This window comes from Diabrotica undecimpunctata, chromosome 3 (genome assembly GCF_040954645.1).
Source record: "Diabrotica undecimpunctata isolate CICGRU chromosome 3, icDiaUnde3, whole genome shotgun sequence".
Classification (NCBI taxonomy): domain Eukaryota; kingdom Metazoa; phylum Arthropoda; class Insecta; order Coleoptera; family Chrysomelidae; genus Diabrotica; species Diabrotica undecimpunctata.
In genome coordinates, this window is record NC_092805.1 from 32,863,019 (window position 1) to 32,885,502 (window position 22,484).

The 22,484-nt window shown below is 33.9% G+C and overlaps 1 protein-coding gene across 2 annotated transcripts in view; it reads right to left on the minus strand.

Annotated features, from left to right (window-relative positions):
* Window positions 1–10,395: 10,395 nt before the first annotated feature.
* The window catches only part of LOC140435539 (rhomboid-related protein 1-like), a 48,424-nt gene continuing 36,335 nt past the window's right edge, over window positions 10,396–22,484 (minus strand). For both annotated transcript variants that reach the window (XM_072524285.1, XM_072524284.1), the window contains 2 exons: window positions 16,212–16,452; window positions 10,396–10,755 (listed from right to left, as the gene is read on the minus strand). In XM_072524285.1, the coding sequence (XP_072380386.1) occupies window positions 10,426–10,755; window positions 16,212–16,452 (571 nt within the window). In that variant the 3' untranslated portion in view covers window positions 10,396–10,425. The remainder of the gene's footprint in view (window positions 10,756–16,211; window positions 16,453–22,484) is intronic.

The window sequence follows — 22,484 nt, forward strand, 5'->3', positions numbered from 1 at the left end:
GAAACTGCCTGGGCACCAGAAACCCTGAAGACTAGGTCCTTATGGGCCTATTCCGTATGATAGGGGTGATACGATGGATAAGGAGGTCCAAGAATCGTAAGTATGAAGAGCTCGGAAGTGGGTCCTATCCCGATCTACCATAACCATAACCATCAAAAGAACTAAAAAAGGATACCAAATGGGAGAAAAACAACTTAAAATAATCTGCTATGCAGACGACGCAATACTACTCTCTCAGAATGTTTAAATATGATCATAGGCATCACATTATCTAGCTACGGAAAGCTCGAAACGGAAGTGGAAGATTAAGTGGACAAAAAAGATGTTAGAAGAAGCAGAGATCAAACCACTTAAAAAAATTAATAGTAAAACACCATGGGACAGAGCTAGAAGTACAGATATACGACGTAGATGCAAGATGGACAACATCAAGGACTGGGCAAGAAATAAAAGAGTAGTATGGAACGATCATATAAACCGAATGACAGCAAATAGAGTAGTAAAGACGACAAGAGACGGTTTCCCAATCGAAAGACGATCAGTAGGAAGACCGCGTAAACGATGGAACGACAACTTACTGGAGGTACATTAAAAACGGGAGTCATGTCTACATAAAAAGAAGTAGAACTGGTAGAACTTATTAAAAACGGAAAACATCTTATTTTGGACATATATTCAAAGACGAAAGATATAACTTCCTTCAACTAATAATGGAAGGAAAAATAGAAGGGAAGCGTGGTCCTGCCAGACGACAACTGACCGTAACATCAAGGATTGGACAGGACTACACCTTTAAACCCTAATAAGAAAAGCACAGGATAGAGACGAATTTGCAGTAATTTGCAGTAAGTTATCGACAACTTTCATAGACGGTACCCAAAGAAGAAGAAATTATTTTTGGAAACCACATCTTAATTGATAATTCTCTCATTTCAATTGCAAATTTTGTGTTTAATTTTATATGCATAATATTCCTATTATAAATAGCAAAAATGGCAACGCTGGAGTGTCATTCATAATAATTAAGTTCTAAAATAGTTGGTGTTAAAAAATACAAATCCATTCTGATCGCTTTATCTTATATACCGTTGCATATAGACTGTGAGTTAACTTTGTTTTTCCACCAAAATTAAAGTTTTCATTAATAAATCTTCTATAATGGGTTTTTCTTGTGATATTTCCGTAGAATTACAATAAAAAATTGGTAACTTCCAAATATTTTGTATAATATTATAAACAAGTAAAAACAAGTAAAAATTCTCTTTTTAGAATGCTCGATGTAATACTCCTAAATCCTAGCTTCTAGTTGCAGATTGTTGACCTAGAGATGCATTCATGATTTGCGATTTTTCTATAATTTTTTATTTAAATTTATTATTTAATACTGTGAGATATACTCGTAGGCGGGTTTTCATTAGGAGAGTAAGTGGTAGAGTAGAATGGCGAGTACTAACTATCCTGTCAACTATTCTAATTTAAACATAAATGGTTTGATTACGGTAGAGGGGAAAAGCACGGTGGTATACTTAATCTACCACTTGCCTTCTCCCACTACTGCTTTCTCCTCTACTGTACCTGTACCGCCACTAAACTAATGAAAACAGTCTTGCTTTTTTAGTCAAGTAGTCGAGCATAAATAAAACTACTTTTGACGTAAATATTTTCTGTGAAAAAATGGAGTGGTCGGAGGCAGAAACTATAAAATTAGTGATGAATATAATATGAATGTGTGTGGAATATAACCTGCATTGACTATAGAAATAAAAGCAAACGCACCACTGCATACGTAGCTGAAGTAGCAGAAATGGTAAAGAACACTTTGGTGTTGAAGAATTTTTCCACTTTGGTGTTCATATAATCTAATAAATCTGGATCTGGCGTGAAAGATATGTTATGTGCCCTTAATTACGGTCTTGTACTTGAGTCGAAGCTCTTTTCTTTCTCGAAAATTCCGTCAGCAGTTCTCGGCTTTCAGTATAATAGACACTCAAAATCTAGAAATTATGATCTGTTTATTTAAAGCGGTGTTTATTTAAAGCGATATACGATAATTTATTATTAATGAGATACTTGTTATTTAGTTATAAAAACTCAAAACTACCAAGAAAAATTAAAATTACCATATATAAAACACTAATAAGGCCAGTGTTAACATACGGGTCTGAAACGTGGTCACTTACACAGAACGACCAAGAATTACTTAAACGTTTCGAGAGAAAAATTCTAAGGAAAATATATGGAGGAATCCAAGAACAGGGTTTGTGGCGTAGGCGCTACAACTTTGAGTTATATAGAAGTTTTGGGGAACCTGACGTTGTAAAATGTATTAAATTAGCACGCCTTCGATGGATAAGCCATGTAATTAGGCGAGATGAAGATGCAATGATCAGAAAAATTTTCGACCGAAGAGGACCAGTGGGAAGACGAGCCAGAGGAAGACCAAAACTTAGGTATCAAGATAACATAGAGGATGATCTAAAATCTATCGGAGTTAAAGCATGGAGAAGAGTTGCCAGAGACAGAGGCGAATGGAAGATTGTTCTGAAGAAGGCTTTGGCTCATAACGAGCTGTAATGCCACTGATGATGATGTTATTTAGTTATTTAGCTATTGTTAGTGAGCTTTTTTTGTAGTAACTGAGTTAAATAAATTGATTTTAACTATGTGTACTTTACTTAATCCCTGAACCCAAAGAAAAACTTAACAAAATTGGTGTAGGAAAAAGTCGTATTAAGTGAAACAAGTTATTGTCGAGAATTTGAATGATAAAAACAAGAAGCGAGACCAAGATGAAGGAAATTCGAGATATGATTACCCCAATGGAATGACGTCGTCTGGAAGAAAAGAAAGCTGAAGAGAAATGTCGCTAAGAAGCCACAGAGTTCCTTATGAGTCTTTTATCAATAATAGAGGCCTCAAAAGTGGGTAAAGAAGATATGAAAAGAGAAGCAATTTTAATGTAGCATGTTAAAGTATGTTCTCATATCTTCTTCGTTTTCTTCAATTTCTCTTTTCATAATTACTATTTAAATGGGAATAAGCCACAATTAAAGGTTAAAGTACGTTTATTGACTTTTCAATTTCCACTTCGGAAATCGTTCTCAAAACACAAACATTAGTATTTTGAGAACATTAGACTAATGTTTGTATTTTAAGAACGATTTCCGAAGTGGAAATTGAAACGTCAATAAACGTACTTTAACCTTTAATTGTGGCTTATTCCCATTTAAATAGTAATTATGAAAAGAGAAATTGAAGAAAACGAAGAAGATATGAGAAGAGAAATCGAAGAGACAAAAAAAATATGAAAAGAGAAATCATAGACACAAAAGAAGATATGAACAGAGAAATCGAAGAGATAAAAGAAGACATGATTAAAAAAAGTTGAAGTAACAATAGGTCTAGTTGAGATAAGACATGATGAGATAACGAGAACTCTTGAAAATATCTGCCAAGAAATTAAAACCACCAAGCAACTGAGAGTTAAAGATAAAGCAGAAGTGATTTGTTCCCCTGTCAACGGAATAATTAAACCTCCTATATTTGACGGCGGGACCTCCTGGCGAGTGTAGGTATAGAAGACAATTCTAAGCCGCTGCACAAAATAATGAATGGACGTATGAACAGAAGGCAACAGCTCTCATAGTGGTACTTCAAGAGATACGTCGTCAGGAAGAAAAAAAGCTGAAGAGAAACGTCGCTAAGAAGCCACAGAGTTGCTTATGAGTTTTTTTATCAATAATAGAGGCCTCAAAAGTGGGTAAAGAAGATATGAAAAGAGAAATTGAAGAAACAAAAGAAGATATGAGAAGAGAAATCTAAGAGATAAAAAAGATATGAAAAGAGAAATCATAGACACAAAAGAAGATATGAAGAGAGAAATCGAAGAGACAAAAGAAGACATGATTTAAAAAAGTTGAAGTAACAATAGGTCTATTTGAGATAAGACATGATGAGATAACGAGAACTCTTGAAAATATCCGCCAAGAAATTAAAACCACCAAGCAACTGAGAGTTAAAGATAAAGCAGAAGTGATTTGTTCCCCTGTCAACGGAATAATTAAACCTCCTATATTTGACGGCGGGATCTCCTGGCGAGTGTATAAAAGACAATTCTAAGCCGCTGCACAAAATAATGGATGGACGTATGAACAGAAGGCAACAGCTCTCATAGTGGTACTTCAAGAGATACGTCGTCAGGAAGAAAAAAAGCTGAAGAGAAACGTCGCTAAGAAGCCACAGAGTTGCTTATGAGTTTTTTTTATCAATAATAGAGGCCTCAAAAGTGGGTAAAGAAGATATGAAAAGAGAAATTGAAGAAACAAAAGAAGATATGAGAAGAGAAATCGAAGAGATAAAAAAAGATATGAAAAGAGAAATCATAGACACAAAAGAAGATATGAAGAGAGAAATCGAAGAGACAAAAGAAGACATGATTAAAAAAAGTTGAAGTAACAATAGGTCTAATAGGGATAAGACATGATGAGATAACGAGAACTCTTGAAAATATCCGCCAATAAATTAAAACGACCAAGCAACTGAGAGTTAAAGGTAAAGCAGAAGTGATTTGTTCCCCATGTCAACGGAATAATTAAACCTCCTATATTTGACGGCGGGACCTCCTGGCGAGTGTATAGAAGACAATTCTAAGCCGATGCACAAAATAATGGATGAACGTATGAACAGAAGCCAACAGCTCTCATATTGGCACTTCAACCTAAGGCTGTGGAAATCCTCCAAAACAACCCAGAGGACGCATACAAGAATTATGAGATCTTCGTATTGGCTTCAGATCTAAAATACAACAGCAAATATTTGAAGCAAGTATACCAAAGTCAACTATAAGTTCGTTTTTATAAGTAAAAAAAATTGGCAAACTTCTATACAGACTAGTTTTTGTTGTGCAAGATTTTAAAAAAATTCAATTTAAAAAAATAGATTGCAAAATTATTATGCGAAATAATATAAAAATCTATTGTAATGAGATTTATTGTGTTATAAAGATTTTCCAGGCAAATTATGAAGGTCTTAAGTGCACAATCTATGTGGTTGGAAAACGTTGAATCACAGACCAACAAAAAAAATATGTCTTGCTGCCGAAAAAAAAATCAACTGATTTTGGTTAATACATTTGTGCTAATTCCAAAAATACAAATCTTTTCTTTATGCCAGCTCTAGTTTTCGAGATATAACATAATCATCAAAAATACTTAAATATTCTTACATTTATGTATATTTAACCACTATTTTTGCAATATGTTTATAAACAAACTTAAAAAATTCTAAGACAAATGCTTACTAATGACTTCTAATCCAATTAAAGACTACTTATTGGTAATGCCCATTTGAATAACTTGAAATTAGCGTTAATTACTTCTTAATTATTGTCCGATAAGTAAATAGTATTTTCTCTAAAATGGTCTTAATAAATTCCTATAAAGTCGACTGAATTCCATTGTAAAATTGAGTTTCGTTGCAAGAGTTTGTTTTTGACAACTGAAAACCATGGCTTCTACAAGCAGGCGTTGTTGTGTGAATAACCGGACGTTTTTTGCTACATATATGTGGCGAGTACATTGTAAAGGAAAGTAGAAAACCAGTTTGTAATTTTATAAAAAGGGTTTATCAAGCCTATTTTGGTGTTCATTTAGGAGATCAAGATAAATTCTGAGCTCCACGTTTAGTGTGCAAAACTTGTCTTAAATTTGCGATAGTGGACGAAAGGACAACGAAAATGTTTAAAGTTTGGTGTTCCAATGGTATGGAGGGAACCAAGAAATCATTTTGACGATTGCTATTTCTGTCTTGTAAATATAAAGGGCATTAATCGTAATAATCGACATACTTGGACATATCCTAACCTTTTTTTTTCGTCTTTATAGAGAAGAGGTCTGGAATCTTCAAAAGACATCTCAGTCTAAGACGCCGCCTTACTGACCTTAGAGCAGGATTCGTTCTTTGTACTCCCGGCGATAATTCTCGAGGTACTTTAAAATGCCTTCTCGTCGCCGAGTTTACGCCAAACGCCTACCTGCTAAACCAGACCCTCTTCTGTCATCCAGCGATCCGGGAAGCGGAATGGCCGCTGTAAGGCCGGCATCACTTCCGAAGCACTACCTTTATTCATTCATTCTCCATTCATCCACATCCATACTCCATTTATCAGCAAGGAGACTCCCTGTCTCGTTCCAGGTAGCACGTAGAAGACCCTCATCGCTCCTAGTACGGCATCACTCCCAGACGGGAATTTCCTCCTTCCCCAGAGTCTGACTCATAAACTCATAAACTCTAACTCATAAAGTCTGGCCCACTTTTCTAGCTTTAACTTCCAGCATCTTTTCCTCTTACCTATGCCGTTGGTCCAGCTGTCTTTCTTCCTCTTCTTTTTTTTTGATCACTGCACGGATATAGTTATGCACACTAGTCCAACCTGCTTTATTTTCAATTATTCTCTCAATCACTTCTCTCAATCACTTCTCTCACTGTAACAAAATTCACACCTGTCTCTTTTTCCATTCTGTTCCTTTTTACTATCCATCTGTTGCACTCTAACATCGTATGTGTCACTGTGTACGAGTGCATACACTATAGGCATTCATCTGTGTCAGCCTTTCCAAACCTAGAGAGGTAGGTCCTAAAACATCCGTGTCATGTGAGCAACTGCTTCAGAAAATAATCCAGTCGCCTGTGGCCACAGTCCACCCAATCTCTTATGTTCGGGATCAGCATTTTCGTCCACTGTGCCACATCCTTCGTGTTGTTCCATTCTTCTTACCATCTTTCAATTGACCTTTCCCTTTCCTGTCTTCTCTTGGCCATAGTAAGGTTTGGGCCTCTTCTCTCATAGAGCTCTTTTCTTTCCACCGCCAAAACATGCAACGGAACACATCCAGTGATGGACTACAAAGCTGCCGCAGACACAGTCCTGTAGGCGCATGCCACTCGCAATAAACTTGTTCAGTCTACTCGTGTCATGAGCCTCCTATAGGCCGTTATCTCTACCGCCCCGCTCCAGACTGGTGCCGCGTAGTGTAAGACCCTCCTCCTTTCGGATTTGGGTTCCCCAATGTTGGCAGCTTTTCGGGCCACCTACCGCACGTGCTCCTCCCATTTTTCATTCTGGTGCAATGTCACTCCTAAGTGCTTTACATGTTTCTTGGATGTTAGACATGCACAAGCACATTGTAATTCAACACTTTGCCTGTTCCTTTTCCCCTTTGAATCCACTGAAGCCCCGTCATCCACTTCTTTATGACGCGGCCTGTGTTCCGAACCCGGTATTTGATATCTGGCTCATCCTGGGCCGCTACCAGTACAGTGATGTCATCCGCGAATGCGAAAGGGTTATCAGGGAAGATGGGATACTCACGTGATGGCAAATTACTGCTGGAGTCTTCAAAGGGACCGTCCTTTAAAGCGTTTGAAAATCGTATAAATTTAAGTTTTTTTTCTTTTTTTATTTGAAATAACTTTCACCGTTATTATGTGACGCCGAATAACAGATTTGTGCTGCGATGCTGGTTAGGTTAGACGAAAAGTTAAGTTTTTTTGGCAGATATGTGTGATGACTTTTGTAAGTATATTGTTGACGAGTATTGCGGATAAGTTGGGTTGATCGAATAAGAAGTGAAATAGTTTTACATCGAATGAAAAAGAGCACAGAAATAATAAAAACGATAAAAATTCGAAAGCTACAATATTTCGGTCATGTAATGAGACATCCTGAGAGGTATAATCTTCTACACCTCATAATACAGGGTAAGATCGCCGGAAGGAGACGTCCAGGCCGAAGAAGAACATCCTGGCTCCGAAATCTCCGAGAATGGTATCAAGAGACCACCGCTAATTTATTTAGAGCCGCCGTAAACAAAGTTATTATCGCCAATATGATCACCAACGTTCGATAATATATATATATATATATATATATATATATATATATATATATATACAGTGTGACCCATTTAGATTGGAAACACCTCTATAAAATTTGAAGTTGTTAACTGGTTTTAATCAAATTTTTTTTTTAATGGCATGTAATAAAATGTCTATTGCGGGACAAAATATGAAATATTTAGTTAAATTTTCAGGGCATTCTACGATACTTTTTCTTCGTCGAAAATGGAGAATTTGTATTAGCGATTTTTTTATTAAAAAAATTTCTACGTCACTGGATTTAGAGTGGCTTCAAATAGTTATTACAAAAATTTCATTAAGATATATTAATTAATAACAAACTTATGACAACTTAAAATTTTAAAACTCACTAAGAAAAAAACACTCTGTATTAACGTTAAAAAAAAAACACTCTGTAGTAACAGAAACATGGAAACATAATTTTAGTTTAAATCCTAGTTGCCTCTACCAATCCACCATCTAATTGGATACATTTGTCGTAGCGTTTATGAATATTTCTAATTACATTTCTTAGGTTGTTGGAGAGTAATTTCTGCACATGCCTGTCTAATTCTTGCACGAAGTTCGTTTACGTCTCTTGGACGGGTTTGGTAAACTTTTTGTTTGATAACTCCCCAGAGAAAGAAGTCTAAAATTGTGAGATCTGGAGATCTGGGTGGCCAATCTATCAACGGACTACCCCGGCCTATCCAACGGTTCGGAAAATTTTTATTTAGCCAGTGCTTCACGGTTCTGGCGTAATGAACAGAACAACCATCTAACTGAATATACAAATTTAATCGTTTATTAATTGGGAGCTCATGAATAGCATCCCACAAGTCGGTGTTTAAAAATTCTAAAAAGTTCTGTGAGTTCAAGTTTTCTTCAAAAAAGAAAGGACCAATAACTCGCTCGTTCAGTATACCACACCAGACATTGATTTTTTGAGAATACTGGCTTTTACAGTTTATTACCCAATGGGGATTATCTGCTGTCCAATAGCGACAATTCTGTGATGATACTACTCCATTTGTAGTGAAAGTGGCTTTGTTGGTAAACAACACGTTTTTTAGAAAATTTATATTGTTTAAATATTCCCCTTGGGCCCATAAACAATATTCTAAACGTTTTGCTTCGTCGCCTTCTTGTAATGTGTATAAGAATTTTGGTTTGAAAGGTTTAATATTATTTACCTTAAGACATCGCCGAATACTGTCTCGAGGCACATTCAAATATAAACTGGCATTCCTTAAACTCGCATTATTGTTATTTCTGAAATGATCTAAAATGATTTGATCATTTCCTCTTCTTCTTTGTAACGGGTTATTTTTAAAATTAGTTTTGATACTGCACCATATTCATTAAATATTCTATTTATTTTGTTTACCGTACCGCAGCTAATATTAGGACGATCCACATGTCTGTCATTAAATATTGTACAAACTTCCCTGGCACTTCTATTGTTATCTCCCAAAAGACGTATAATTTCAATTTTTTCTCTCTAACTTAATCTTGCAGCCATGACACAAAATATTATTAAAAGAATTTGAATTAAATATTGTTGCAGATATTATGCTAGCACTGAAATTTGTATGACACAAATAATATCAAACAGTAATATCGTTGTCATGGCAACTGAGATTTAAGTTGTAGCATATAAGGTTAATAATAATATAAGTGCGTTACTTGCATTAAATTTTTATGCTATTTTAAACATTTTTTGGCTAGTAGTGGTTTATTATTAAAATTATTTGAAAAATAAATAAAAATTTAACTAAATATTTCATATTTTGTCCCGCAATAGACCTATTATTACATGACATTAAAAAAAATTTGACTAAAATCGGTTAACAACTTCAAATTTTATAGAGGTGTTTCCAATTTAAATGGGTCACACTGTATATATATATATATACATATATATATATATATATATATATATATATATATATATATATATATATATATACAAGTAGTGCTGCGTTAAATTACCCTATATATTAGAAATGTGATCTGTTATCGTATTTTTTGAAAACGATCTGAAGGATCAAATCTGGTGGCATTTTTAGATTCAGCAGACCAAATTACCTGCGTATCAAAACAAACTGTGTGTTTACCAGTATAATAAAAGGCTTGTTCCTCCCTCTTTTTTGTATTTATTGCTATTTTGCAGCAGAGGTAATAAATTAAAACATTACTAACCAGTCATATCTTATAGAAAATCGAATTGTCGCTCTTTTATTTCATTAAGTCTTTGCTCCAAAATGCATTCTTTTAAAGTTATAAGCAAGGAAAGTATGAAACAATCGATTTTTTAGTAATTTTTTAATATTTTTAATTTTTTTATTCATGTTCCCGAAATATTTGAGATAAATCAATTATTATTACTGACGTTATCATCTAATTATTTCTGCAAAAACCCACACCTCCCACATCCACTTCAAAACAGATCCGCCTTAGTCTATACATATGTAGTACATACACATTCAAAAACACAAAAAATATTAAAAAAATTTATTTTTTTCAAAATTAAGGACATTCAACAGGCTCTTGTTCCTGGAAGGTATTTATTTCCATCTCGGGATCATCCATAACAGCATCCAATGTTATGAATACAGCAAACAATGCCGATAATGTAATCAAGCAACCGAACCAAATGATTTTTTCTATCTTCTTAACTCTAAGGTTCCTAAGTATGTTAACACCAAACAGTAAACCCACTACAGCTCCACCAGCATGTGTCACATACGATATTGGATCTTCTGGTGTTAATTTGAATAGATTGTAGACTACATCAATAGCGATAACGACGCCAAATATGAGAAGATGGACTGCAGGATGAGTCATTTCCCGCCAATTCTGAAAAAAAATGTTTCAAGATAATATTTCATAAACCATACGAGAAAAAAAATGAAAATAAATTAACCAATATATATATATATATATATATATATATATATATATATATATATATATATATATATAGTAAAACTTCAAAGGATTTGTGAGGTTGTGAGTTAATTTTAAGGCCAACTCACGTACAAGAGCTCTGAAGGTCTTGAATAAGTTAACAGGCATGATCTATCCGGTCTGCAATAAGGGTCTGCAAACCTCAAGTTATTAGAATATCCCCATTTATGTTGGCTCCAATATTTTGGACTGTTGATGAATCGATGTAGAGACGGTAGTTGACTTACATTTACTTACAGTCCATCTAATTTACAAACCGTTGCACGTCATCGGCGTCATAGCCCGTGACGCCACATGATACCAACACGAAATATTTAGGCGGTAGGTGTGTTCATTTTTAAAATCACTTTGCCCAGTACACTGGCATTCCAGCCACTAGACATATTTTATTATATACGCGTAGAACTAATATTTAAAGATTTTTATTAATGTTAACTTAAAGAAATAGACAACAATATGTTTCATATAATTTGTATAAATGCATTATAAAGCGTTTTTATGAAGAACATTTATTCGGAACACACTGTAACTGTAATCGAACGAAGGTGAAATTTTGGCATAAATTGGTAACACTTATTTGACAGTTGCGGTGTTGACACTTTTTGTACTTTATTATTTTAAATTTTAAAGTGAATACCTCTTGTTTTATGTTTTTACCTATTTAATAAAATCTGTTCTTTTTAGAACAAAATTAGTGTTTTATTTCAAAAATGTCACGTAAGAATTTAAATCGTCGTTGTAAAGAGTATAATAATTATGTGACCTATTTGATTTAAAATGGATTCAGGATTTTTTTATACTTTGACAACTATGTCAACTTCGATCTCTGACGTAGATAGTGACGTGCTATGGTTTGTAAATTAAATGGACTGTACATTGTTTTCAATTTCACGTTTGTCTTCTTTCTCCGTAGATTTGCAGACATTAGTATTATGAGGTTAACTGTTTTGTCTGAAGATTTGGCAACTTTCGACGGTGCATTGGAAGGAATATTTTTCGATTTTAACAAATATTATTATTAATGTTAACTTAAAGAAATAGACAACAATATGTTTCATATAATTTGTATAAATGCATTATAAAGCGTTTCAGTTTCATCCTGACGTTGGTTACCTTTTGTAAGTTCACTGTTTAAGCTTTCAAGTATTGACTTTCAATATTGCACAATAAGCACAATTTAGATCACAGGTTAGCTTATTGATTTCTAACCTTAACTCGAGAATATTACGGTTGATCACACCATTTTCAGCGGACTTATCAGTCTACCTGTATTTCACAAGTTTGATACTTTCACTCACTTTTAATGAGTCCTTTTTAGATATTAAAATTTCTATAAAATCGGACTTTTTTAGACGATCTAGTTCCTTATAAACACTCTCGTCAAACGCCATGTTGCCTCTTAACTCATGAAATTAGGCAAAAAAATTGACGGCGTTGAAAACTATATGCCGATATCTTATCTGTTCCGAAAAAAAACTGCTTCTCCGAACTGCTACTATACTTTATACTATTTTCCGATGACAAAAAAAAAACGAACAACAAAAAACAATAACGAATTAAAAAAAATCCGGACTAAACAATGAAAATGACTCTCCGTCATCACTTTCCCCTCCAACCTAAGTGGAAGATTCATATTTATTTTCTGCGTAATATATAATAGGCCGAATAAGGATCAAAAGAAATATCAATTTATGTTATTTATAAACAGACTAAAAATGTTTATATTATCAATCTTAGCGACGCTAAAAGATTGAGAATATTTTTCGGTGATTTAACACTGATTTAATTTACTCTTCGGTTATATCTGGAAGTTCCTCTGATCCTTGGCTTTGTATTGCTGGGATTTCTACCTCTAGAAATGTGAGTATCTCGACTATATAATGTTCTGTAGTACTCTTCGTAACTGCACTTATGCTGACTTTTTTATAGCAGCGGTATCAAAAGTGCGAATTGCCATGATGGTTGCCAAAATTCTTAGACGAGATGGCACATGAAGAAGAAGAAGTACTCTTCGATGATTTTCAGGATTTACTTCAGGAACTTATAAATATTCAATTCGAAATTGATTGTGAGTAAGTCTAATTTATTATTTCTTTTACATTTTATAAATATTCCTCGTTTCTGTCTTCAACTTTCGTTTTAGAACTTTTAGGCTTTTATTTTATTCTATCGTATTAGTTGTTTCTTTAGTGCTAAAGTTACTTGACCTGTCAATACACAGAACCAAATATCTTTCATTAGTGAAATCTTAAATAGGCCTAATCTTCTTTTTCTTGTGCCACTCCTATCGGAGATTGGAAATCATCAAGGCTATCCCGATCTTGTTTACAGCTGACCTAAAGGATTCATTAGTGGTAGAGCCAAACCACTCTCTCAAATTACGCAACCCCTCTTCTACGGCCTGGATTCCGTTTTCCTTCTATTTTTCCTTGCATTTATTTTGAAGTAATGCGTATTTATGTCCTCTCATCAGGTGACCCAAATATTTGAGTTTTCTTTGTTTGATCATTGACAAAATTTCTGGGTCTTTTCCTATCCTTTGCATTACTTCAAACTTTGTGACTCTTTCAACCCAACTTATCTTTGTAGCATTTATAAATTCTTTTATATATAAATGCCTTGATACATACATATATATATATATATATATATATATATATATATATATATATATATATATATATATATATATATATTATTGAAATCCCCTCATATGCATTATAATAACGAAGAATTTTTTCCATGTTTCTTAGTTCGTATCTTTTAAGTTTAAATACCCGAAATATATTTCAATTCTTTCTTAGGTCGGCTCGAGTTAATAATATAAACCATCTTAGAGTTGTTTATTTATTTCGCAGCTGCGTATGTTCCTCGATATTTCTTTGTTCAAACCGCCCGATACTGCGTTTTCAAATTAATAATTTGCGTCTTAATTCCCGTTTGTGTTTTGTTTATACCCAGCGTTTTGTTTATACCAAGTAATGTGAATTAATTTTAAAGATAATTTCATCTTTCATCACTCTCGCTGGAGCTGCGGTCAAGAGTGATAGGCTTCAGCGTTATGTCCAAATTCACGTCGAATTTGTAAAGTTTTCTGTTTTTGCCCCTTTTCATGGAAATCTTCGTCTTACGTTATGGAAAACAATTTTAGTAGCAGTTAATAGTAACAAATTAATGTATATGCAGTCTAATTCTAACTGTTCCTGTTTTTTAAGAGGCAGAGTCATATTTTGTGTTCAGTGCCGACTTCAACCACGAATAGTCAGTCCTATCGCTGTGTGAGATGTAGTTTTTTGTTCCTGTAACAGTTCCAGTAATAGTTCCAGAAAATTCAAAGTGATTTTGTGAAATCCAGGTAACTTTTTTTTGTGTCAAATTTTAAAGTAAAGACAGACATTTTTTTCTTAAAGTAATAATTGCTTAATGCAATAATAAAATTGCTAATGTAATAAATTGTAAAATTTTAGGGTTTGACTTTAGCTGTCAATTTATTTGTTCAGTTTTTTTTTAATTTAATGTTAACTTATGACAGCTCGTTTTATTATTTTTGATGTTCATTTGTTTTGTTGTTAAAAAAGGTTAACCTCTATGCAGTAACAATTTTAAAAGTTTTTGTAGCCATTCCCCATTGTAAACAGATAGGACACATGTAAGTTTTTCTTTATATTTTTGTACTTGGTAACTATTTATATAGTATTTTAGTATTGTCTTATTTTTATAACTGTTTGTGGTAAGACAAAATAAATGTTAATTTTTTTTCTTAACATTTTGTTTATTTTTTTAACTAACCCTTTTTTGAGTTTCATTTGAAAAAGATATGTTTTTCATTTTTAATAATTATTTCGATAGTAACAACTAGCTGTTGTAATAGTTATAATTAGGCTCCTCGAAGTGGCGTCCTTTTTAAATTACTTCTGTTTCTTTACTTTACTGTTTCTTTTTGTTTTGTTTGTCCCAAGAGATTCATGACCATTTGTTTCATTTTTTTGTAGTTGCCCCAATCCGACCCCTTGCCATTTACTTATCCGCGACCACAGCTCTCCTAACAAACCCTGAGTGCCGTTCGCACAAGTAGCGTTTATTTTGCTTGCCCAATCTTCGCCCCCAGTAATTTCTATCCCCAATCTTCTACCCCTTATAATAATACCCCATGTGGTAGGCAAAATATTTCGTTACATCTTCAGCATTCGACGGTAGCACCACATCTCGAAACTTTCAATATTTTTTATGTTAACAAAAAGAGAAATCAAACGATTTCTACTTAGCGAAACCGAATTCAAATCTTAACCACTGTGTTTCCTAAAATTTGCGAAACAAACAGCTGGATGAATTACTCGGCAAGGGAATCTAAAATTGCATTCCACAAGCCGTTCATCCTAGTCAAAATTCGTAGTGAATTCAGTTTCTCGTACTTCCAACGAAGTAAATAACAAAACAGAATGACGGTATTAGATTTTTGTTTTGATACAGTGCAGCAACAACCGTTGATACATATTTCGACCTCCTTAAGTCTCTTCAGAACGGTATAGTCACTGCTCTGCATTCCGATTTTTTATGTTGTTCTGTTTGAGAGTCCAGGCCTCTACACCGTATAATAGCTTGTTAAGTACGTAGCCCCTTAGCAGTTTTAATCCTAGAGGGATGCTCATATCTCTGTTGCAGAAGAATTTCCTTATTTTTATGAAGGTGGCTCTGGCAATTTCGAATTTTTCAAATAGGCCTAACAACTATGCCTGAATAGCAACTATTTATACAGAGCTATTGATATAGACTTTTAACACAATTAAGGCGTTAATCCTTTTAAAAGGATTGTCAAATGGACCTGTCAATACACAGAACCATATATTTTTCATTGGTGAAACCTTAAACAGGCCTAATAGCCTTGCCTAAATACCAACTATTTATACAGAGCTATTGATATAGACCTTTAACATAATTAAGGCGTTAATCCTGTTAAGATGTAACAAGTACCTATATAAAAATAAAAACTAAGGTGACTGAGAAACGTCTATAAGATGAATAACAAAAGGATGCCTAAAATAGCTCTACTGAGAGATCCAATAGCCGAAAGTAGAACGGAAAAGATGCAATGAAAAGATCACCAAGATATTGAAAATAGAAAACGCTGGATAGAGTGGAATGGAGGATAATGTAAAATTGTAAAATGAGGAATAGTATGTTTATATGTTTTGAGTATAGTTTTAAATTTATGTACTTAAAAATTTGTTGGCATTTAGCATTAATTAGCATTGATTTGTAAACGAATTACTGTAATATTGTAATCATAAACTTCTGTCCAAGGCCTAGAAGACCTGTAGGGTGAATAAATCAATGCTGCCACTTACCATGATAACTGAAGCAATATGAGCAGTAATTATGGAGAAAACAGCACCACTGGCCCCCACCAAAGTAGATATCGTCTCCAACCCATTATTATGTGGCGTAAATCTGTCTAGGACAGAATGAGTTAAGCATCCTCCAATAGCACCGACAATATAGACAACAAGGACTCGCCAACTGTGAACCATCTCTAAAGGTATTCCAATGATAATTTGAACGATCACATTACCGTATAAGTGCATTTGGCTGAAATGAAGAATAAATAATTTACATTGATTGAAGAAAATGTCTGATTTCTTTATGTGCCATCCCCTCCAATAAATTGGGCAATCATCATGTAAAAGAGATCAGCATAAGTGCAGTTAACCAAACGCTCAAATTGTTTAACCAGGAGATGCGTCTTTATTCACGACATAATGTATTATTCCTTGTATCATTAATTGCAGCAAGTTATAATGCTCGCCCTCATAATATGTCGCAGATATTCCAATTTTCCAATTTTAATAGTATTTAAAACCCATGTTTTTCTATTCTTGTCAACATCTTGACGTTTGTGACTATCCACTGTTGGCATTCTTTTGCGGTTAGCTTTTTTGGCATTATTATAACGTTAGCTAATCTCCGGGAATAATTCCTGTACTGTATATTGTATAAGTCGACAAATATTCCAATCTGCTCGTCTTCTATTAACTTTATTATTTCAACTGATACTTAAAATCAGAACCTACTGCCTTGTTGCTCTTTGTTCGTTTTATAGCTTCCAATAGTTTATATTTTGTTATGTCTGGATCGTTGTCGATATCTTTCTTCTCTACTACTAGCTCTGTTCTTTGGACCCTAAAAAACTTTTAAATATATTCCTGCCGGTTTTTTAAGTTTTTTCCCGACGTCTAGAATTATTTTCACTTTTTTATCTAGCAGTATGTTTGATATTTTTTTTATTAATCGTACCTGTTATTTTTCTAATTTTTTTTTTATGAAGATTTATGTTTCTCTACAATTTACTCAATCTCTTCGTATCTGTCACTATAGCATCTTTTCGTTGCCTCTGACCTGTCTCCTTATTTCTGTGTACAGCTATAACGTTATACATGTTTCTCTCTCTGGTTTTATAAAATCTCCTTTCTTCGATGAGACGAGAATCTCCTCGGTCATCCATGTTTATTTGTACTTCGGTCTAAATCGATGGGGAATATATTACTCCAGTCATCAGAGATGAAAATGCAAACATACAATTACTCTAACGAAAGAATTTGAATACGAAGGACATTAGATTTATTATTGAACTATAATCAAACAAAAATTCAAAATGTAGAGGATAAACACTTAAAGGTAGATACAATAATCAAGAAAAAATCCTGGATGGCAGATGAGATCCTCAAACTAATGGACGAAAGAAGAAAAGCCAAGAATGACCCAGACAGATATATAAAACGATAAATATAATAATAAAAAGGAAAATCAGAGAAGCGAAAAAAAAGAAGCAATGGAAAAATGCGAAGAAACTCGACAGTCAAAGTACGATAGTCAAAATGTGCATAGGAGAGTTAAAGAACTCACAGGTGAACTAAGCCGGAGACACAAAGGAAATCTAAATGATTCTGTCGAAAACATTTTCTTGGACATATAGAGTAAAAAAACAACGTGGAAAGAATACCTAAAAAAACTATTTGAATACCAAAGAGATTACACCTTTGAGTTAGAAGAATATCAATATCACAGCTAAAGGATTGCAAAGCATCAGGCCCCGATAATATACCCAAAGATGCAGAGACATCAACTGCTACGTATACGCCTGCCTGGTTAATTACAAGAAAGCGTTTGATCGAGTACAGCATGCCAAGATGATCCAAATTGTTACGTTAGGAATGTCCTACGCTTAATTTTCGCAAGAGACTCTTGGTTCGAAAAAATACAATATTAAATTCCTATTACAAAACAATTACTTTTGTATTAAAATAGACAAATGTGACTTTAAAGTTTTATTTAATTCAGTTTGCTTCGATAATACAATTCGACTGACTATATCTACATAACCCTAATATTAATATTACAATATTTCCTACATTCACAGACGAAAAACTCATTAAATTTAATTGCCTTCACCAGCCCTCGGCTAGAGAGGCGATGCGCTGATTAGGAATTTTTTTAAATAAACATATTAAATAGTTACTCGACATTCTCCCACTGAGAAATTTGACATAATTTCTCAAAAAATACAGAGAGTCACGAAAGCTATCTAGTGCCTGCTCTTGCGTGGCAAATCCTAGAATGTATTTCTTTGTTACTCGCTGCTTTTGATGTTATTTTAACGGCAAGTATTTGAAGGCTTCAGTTGATTTTATAGTTCCTATTTCAGTTTGTAGGCTTTCTGATTTTTCTCCTGTAACTAAATACTCGGTTTTTTTGTATATTAATTGTAAGGTACCACTTGGTGTACTCATCCTGCAGTTTTTTAAGCATATAGTCTATATCGCTCTCGCCTTCGGCTAGAATGGCTTGGTCGTCAGCAAAGTGCATCGTGTACAATCTCTCGTCTTCGATTGGAATGCCCATATTTCAGCATTTTTTTCTCCACACTGAGAGCGTCTCATTCAGATATATTTTGAAGAGTGTGGGTGCTATGCAACAGCCTTGCTTTAGACCCTTACTATTAGGAATTTCTCTAATTAATTTGTTTATTCCTTGTTGTAACATTTTTTTTTATAATTAGAATAGTAAATAATTTTTAATCCGTTTACCCCTGTTGCTGATACGCCCATGGACGTATCGGCAAATAGATATGCGGGTGGGCTGGCTCATCCTTAGCAAATTTTATTGGAACATACCGACTATCACGGAGTTCTCAAAGTACGGATGGTCGTACTCATAAAAAGAGGCCGAGGGTCCTTTTTGATAGCTTTGGTAACCACAGTCATAAAAGCTCTTTATAGTATCTTTCTAAAAGAACCTAATTCAAAAGGTTCTACCTTTTCTCACGGTTCCAAACTACAAGAGTCCCGTTACTTACCTAGAACCTTTCTATGTTCGGGTATCTTCCTAGAAATGGAAACAGCCTGGCGTTCTTTTAGGCAAGTTGTCATTTTTGAGTGGGGGATATCACACTTTTTGTTTGAAAGCTTGTTAAATTTGGGGAGGACGAAAATGACTCTGGGCAGGACAGTCTTCGAGTAAGTACGCTTGCTTATCTAACTGTTCTCTGTGATATTTTTCTTTAAGTGTGTATACACTTAAATCTTTGAAATATCCTAATCTTATACCATATTAGATTAAATATTGTTATAAAGTATCTTCATTTTGATTAACTTCAGTGCTTGATACTAGTAAAGTATAGTAGAATCAGTGAAATAGGGCAGCAGTCAACGAGATTTATTGTAAGTCATCGTAATCATATTACCTTCAGTTATCTGGGCGAATAATATTGTAATCATATTACTCAATCCTGGACGAATCTGCGTCAACCATTTCTTCACCTGTAGTTAAGGTTAACTACCGATTTATCAATTCAATTAAAATAACATTTAATTTTTTCATACGAACTTTCAGTCAGTTATTAAGAACTTCTCAGAAATAATAATTACGAATATTCAATATTCAGTAAGAACAGTTAATTAAACTAAAAACAGTGCGATACCATAAACGGCGAAGAGAGATTTATTTAATCAGCTTTAGTTGAATTTTTTTTAAATACTATCATTTAAATCAGCTAGCTCTCTTCGCTGATAATTTAATTTGTGCATGATTTTATTATATTGTATCTGAAAAGGTATTTCTTGATCATAATACTGTTTAAGTATTTCCATAAGTATACAATCATTTATTAATTGATGGTGCATTTTTTTTACTTGTGTTTACATTCAGCCGCCTATTTAATCGTGTTGTTGAATATATTGTTTTGTTTTATCCATGAATTTTATTTCTCGACTCCTAATAAGTTTCCTGATAAAATAATACTTATGAATATTTTCTTATTACATTAAATTGTTATTATACCTTCGACCAGGAAAGATCAGGCTGATTATTTTCGTAGGTAAGTAGGTGGACGGAGTCCACGTTATATATTTAGTATTTGTTTATGCAGTGTGTTGACAAAATTTATTTAATAATTAACTGTTGATATCTTTCCTGGGATTTGGTCTCAGAACCTAAATATCTTTCCTTATCTCTTTTCGTTTCTAAGGATTCTTAATTTTTCCCTTGAACCCCAAAAACTTAAGTGGTGCCCTTTTTCTATCTTATCTTATCTTTGGTAATTTTACCCATCTATCTTTTTGTTTATTTCTGTATCTTTTCTAATATATCTTATCCTGTCCTATCTTTACTTATTTCGTCCGTGGGACCCATCCCCGGTTCCAAAAGCTAGTTTCGAACCCACGACTCGCCCTCCACCAACCATCTGGCTGTCGTCCGCAGTGTCTCCATTGGTGACCTTTCTAGCACCATCCAAAAAAGGTTTCCGAGGTTACATTGCTTTTCCATTTCTACCCAGAGCATTGAAAGTGGTACACTATCGTATGCCTTGCACTAACCTGCTTTAGAGAAAATATGCTGTCCACACAGGATCTGCCTGCACGAAAGCATTATGTGCTACATCTTCTACTCATTTGTCCCCGCTAGCTTAAGGGTTCTTAAATATAATACAAAATACAACAGACTGTCCAAACACGTTAATTTCAATAAAAAAGTCACATAATAAAGTTGTTCGTCTTAATATCCCTTTTTGAGAATGTTAACAAATTTCATAGCAATTCCAGAGAAGCTTCGCTAATATTTTGTGCATTCTTATATGTATAAGTTTAAAGGCATTTTAGAAGGATGACTCATTAAATAGATTTTTCGATATTCTTGTTTTCTTTTGCTGTTCTGTTTGATGTTTTTTGAAAAATGCAATTAAAGTAGACGTTAGCCAATCATTAGGAATAATTCCTTTAATGGATACCTATTATATAAATCGATGAAGATTTCAATCTAGTGTTTTGTCTCTGAAAAGTTTTTGAAGACATTCCTGGCATCTTTTTAGCTTATCCTTAATGTCCAGCATTATTTTATGATTATTATCCAACATTTGTGTTACACATTTTTGTATTGTTCGTACCCTTTATTTCTCTGATTTCTAATCTCTTTTGAAGATTAAAATTGCCATTTTTCGCTACTAACTGGCCTCTCTCGTTACTTTCTTCGTACAATTTCTGTTTTACTTCTCTTCTATTTTTTCTTATATAAGTCTTCTGAATTGTCTCCTTTCTACAACACAAGTAGCGGTCCAGACGTCGGAACTGGTTAAGTATGTAGACTAGGATTAAATAATCCTTCGTCGAAACAATTTTCTAAGTCGAACTGGTAATAATAATGCTTCATGAATTTAAGGACACTTTATTGTACGCTGCACTGTTACAAAAGATAATTATTTACAAAAGTATTTAACTAAAATTTTACTATTTACTTTTTTTCTACTATTTTCTGCTGTGTACGGACGTTTATGTAGAGCGTGTGTATTTTTTCACAAATTTTGAGATGTACCTACTTTCTGAGAGAGGAGTTTTGGTACGAGGGCCGAGAATGAAGTCTAAGAATGTCAAACGTTTTATACGGAAAAGAACCGCCAACTTTTAACGAACTTAAATGTCCCAAACGGTGGGTTCTATAAAGCCACTTTTTCTATACATTTACGAAGAAACTGCATAATGATAAAAACAATAAAACTAAAAGATTTATTGCCCTTTTACGAGTTCCGAGAAGTAAACAGTATTTCGCAGTTCTAGGTAGACAACTTAAAAAGATTAATTGTATGCGGAAACGTAGAAGGACGTAGAGGCAGAGGACGCTCACCTATCCGATGGTCAGATCAAGTACAGAAAGCCACTGGAGAGACGTTTTCCGAGTCCATGAGAGCAGCCCAAAATCGCAAGAGATGGAGAGAATTGACAGCCCGCATTGTAGGAAATCACGATCCTCAGCAATGAGGAAACGACAAGAGAGAGAGGTAGACAAAATCTTGTTTTTTGTAACGAATTAGCGAAACGGTTGGTACGAGCAAAAAACATTTATGACCAGTTGTGGTCGTAAAAATGATAACTTTTTATATTGAGAAGAGAAGAATTGGTGGTTAAATAATATCGAAGTTTGTCTAGATACCAAAAGAAGCAACCTGTTTTAGCGGGAGTTTCAACGGAAAACGAACGAGGCAAAAAAACTCGTTTTATTTGAACTGATATATCGAAAATAAATAGAATATATTTTCGTGCTTTATTAATAATTGTAACAAAAATGATGAGAAA